Here is a 2289-nt window from a genome sequence, read left to right on the forward strand (position 1 = left end):
GTGGCTCAGTGCTGACAACCGCCAATGTAGTTGGTATTAGTTTTTGTTCTGGTACATCTGAAATTCTACTCAAATCAAATTTGGGCCATTCACTAGAATTTTGTATTAACCATTCTGGGCCATGCCACCATAATTTGTTATCGATAATTTGAATCGGATTTAAACCTCTTGATATCAGATCTGCTGGGTTGTCGTTGGTTCTTACGTGCCTCCAACTACATCTTTCAGTCGTCAATTCTTGAATAATTTTCACCCGATTAGCAACGTAAATTTTCCATTTTGATGCTGATGAAGTGATCCAAGCCAGAACTATTGAGGAGTTGGTCCATAGTGTGTATCCATCAAATTTAATGCCAGTATCCAATACTTTAGTTACAAGTTTCGAAAGTAGCAGCGCGGCACACAATTCCAATCTAGGAATGGTCATTTTTTGAAGTGGTGATACCCTAGATTTTGAGCATAATAATTGTGTTGACACGCGTCCGTCAGTATCGGTTGTTTGTATGTACACACATGCTCCATACGCCCTTTCTGAGGCGTCACAAAACCCATGTATTTCTTTTTGGATTGCGTGACCTACTGTGATTTGCCTTTGTATTTGAAGTTGTTTCAAAGTTGAGAGCTGTTGTCGGTGTGTCTGCCACGATGTATGAAGATCACATGGAAGAGATTCATCCCAACTCAGATTTCTTACCCACAACTCTTGCATGAATAGTTTGAATTTCAAAACTACAGGCCCTACAAGTCCTAAAGGATCGAATAAACTGGCTATTTCTGACAGAACAGAACGCTTTTGATATCTTGTTATGGCTTTCTTTCAGTAGATGCGTAATGGAACATGTCGGTCTCAGAGTTTCCACCACATACCAAACACTTTGTACTGTTTATTTTGTTCTTGTTTCGCTCTATTTTTATCTGGGATTGTTTCCAACAATTCCTTCGAATTTTAATTCCATTTTCTTAAATTAAATCCTCCTGAGTTAAGCATTTGCGACATTTGTGTTTGAATGAATTTAGCGTCCTCAAGTGTTTTTGCACCTGTCATAAGATCATCTACATAGAAATCTGATAGCGCTATAGATGAGGCTATAGGATATGTTGATCGTTCATCTGTGGCCAGTTGATGAAGGGTCCTGATTGCTAAGAAGGGTGCTGCTGCTGTACCATAGGTGACAGTTTTTAACCTATAGACTTTTAGAGGTTGATCTCTACCTTGTCTCCATAGTATGCGCTGTAAGTCCAGTTGTTTCTCATTAATGTATACCTGGCGGTACATTTTCTCTATATCTGCACTTAATACGTATGTATGATATCGAAATCTTGCTAAGATTGAGAAGACATCTTGCTGAATGGTAGGACCAACTAAAAGACAGTCATTTAATGATCGACCACTGCTCGTTTTGGCCGAAGCATCAAATACAACTCTGAGCTTCGTTGTTGAACTGTCTTCTCTAACGACAGGTAGATGCGGAATGTAATATACTGGACCAACTGGCTTCACGTTGGGTTCCACCGCTTCCAAATGCCCTAGTGCTTCATATTCATTCATGAATTGTGAATATGCTGCATGTAGATTGGGATCTCTTTCTAATTTTCTTTCCAGTTGACTAAATCGAGATTCAGCTGTTTTCTTGGACTCACCTAGACTATTTATGTCATCACTACATGGCAAGTTAACTACATATTTGCCTGTAGAATCCCTGTACGTTGTTTCTGTGTACATCCGTTCACACGTGGTAGTTTGACTGGCTGGGAATGTGTGAACGTCACAATCGTCAATTTCCCAGAAACGTTGCACTTGCCCTGTTACTTGATCATCTATAGATAAATTGCATGTCAAGGTTGGTTGTTGTTTCCTAGTAGCAACCCTACCAGAGGCGACCCAACCTAATTATGTCTTTTAGAAAATTGGCGCCGATCTGTGTGGTCTCACCTGTCCAACACACAATAAACTAAAAAAGAGCTCTGCTCCTATGAGCATGTCTATTGGCCCTGGTGAGTTAAAATTAAAATCTGCTAGAGTCATTGTTGATGGCAGATTCCAATTGCTTGTGTCAATCTGAGTGTGGGGCAAATCGTTAGTTATTTTAGGTAAAATGAGACAGCTTAATGTAGTTTTGTAAGCACCATGTTGTGAGTGGATGGTGCAATAGACAACGTGTGAGATGGAGGCCTGCCTGTTTCCGATGCCAGTGATTTGGATGTTTGAGCGTACCTTTTGCAAATTTAATGCTCTCACCATCCTTTCTGTAATGAAATTCGACTGTGAAGCCGAATCCAACAACACTC

General features: G+C 40.1%; 1 protein-coding gene across 1 annotated transcript; it reads right to left on the reverse strand.

The window, feature by feature from the left end:
* Positions 1-946: 946 nt before the first annotated feature.
* On the reverse strand, positions 947-1723 carry LOC124368180. Its single transcript, XM_046825457.1, has one exon. The coding sequence runs from the start codon at positions 1721-1723 to the stop codon at positions 947-949; it is 777 nt and encodes a 258-aa protein (XP_046681413.1).
* Positions 1724-2289: the final 566 nt, after the last annotated feature.

Source organism: Homalodisca vitripennis, chromosome 8 (assembly GCF_021130785.1).
Source record: "Homalodisca vitripennis isolate AUS2020 chromosome 8, UT_GWSS_2.1, whole genome shotgun sequence".
Lineage (NCBI taxonomy): Eukaryota > Metazoa > Arthropoda > Insecta > Hemiptera > Cicadellidae > Homalodisca > Homalodisca vitripennis.

Excerpts from the sequence above, each read along its gene's own strand:
- LOC124368180 (XM_046825457.1), bottom strand. The coding sequence starts at position 1,723 with ATGTACACAGAAACAACGTACAGGGATTCTACAGGCAAATATGTAGTT.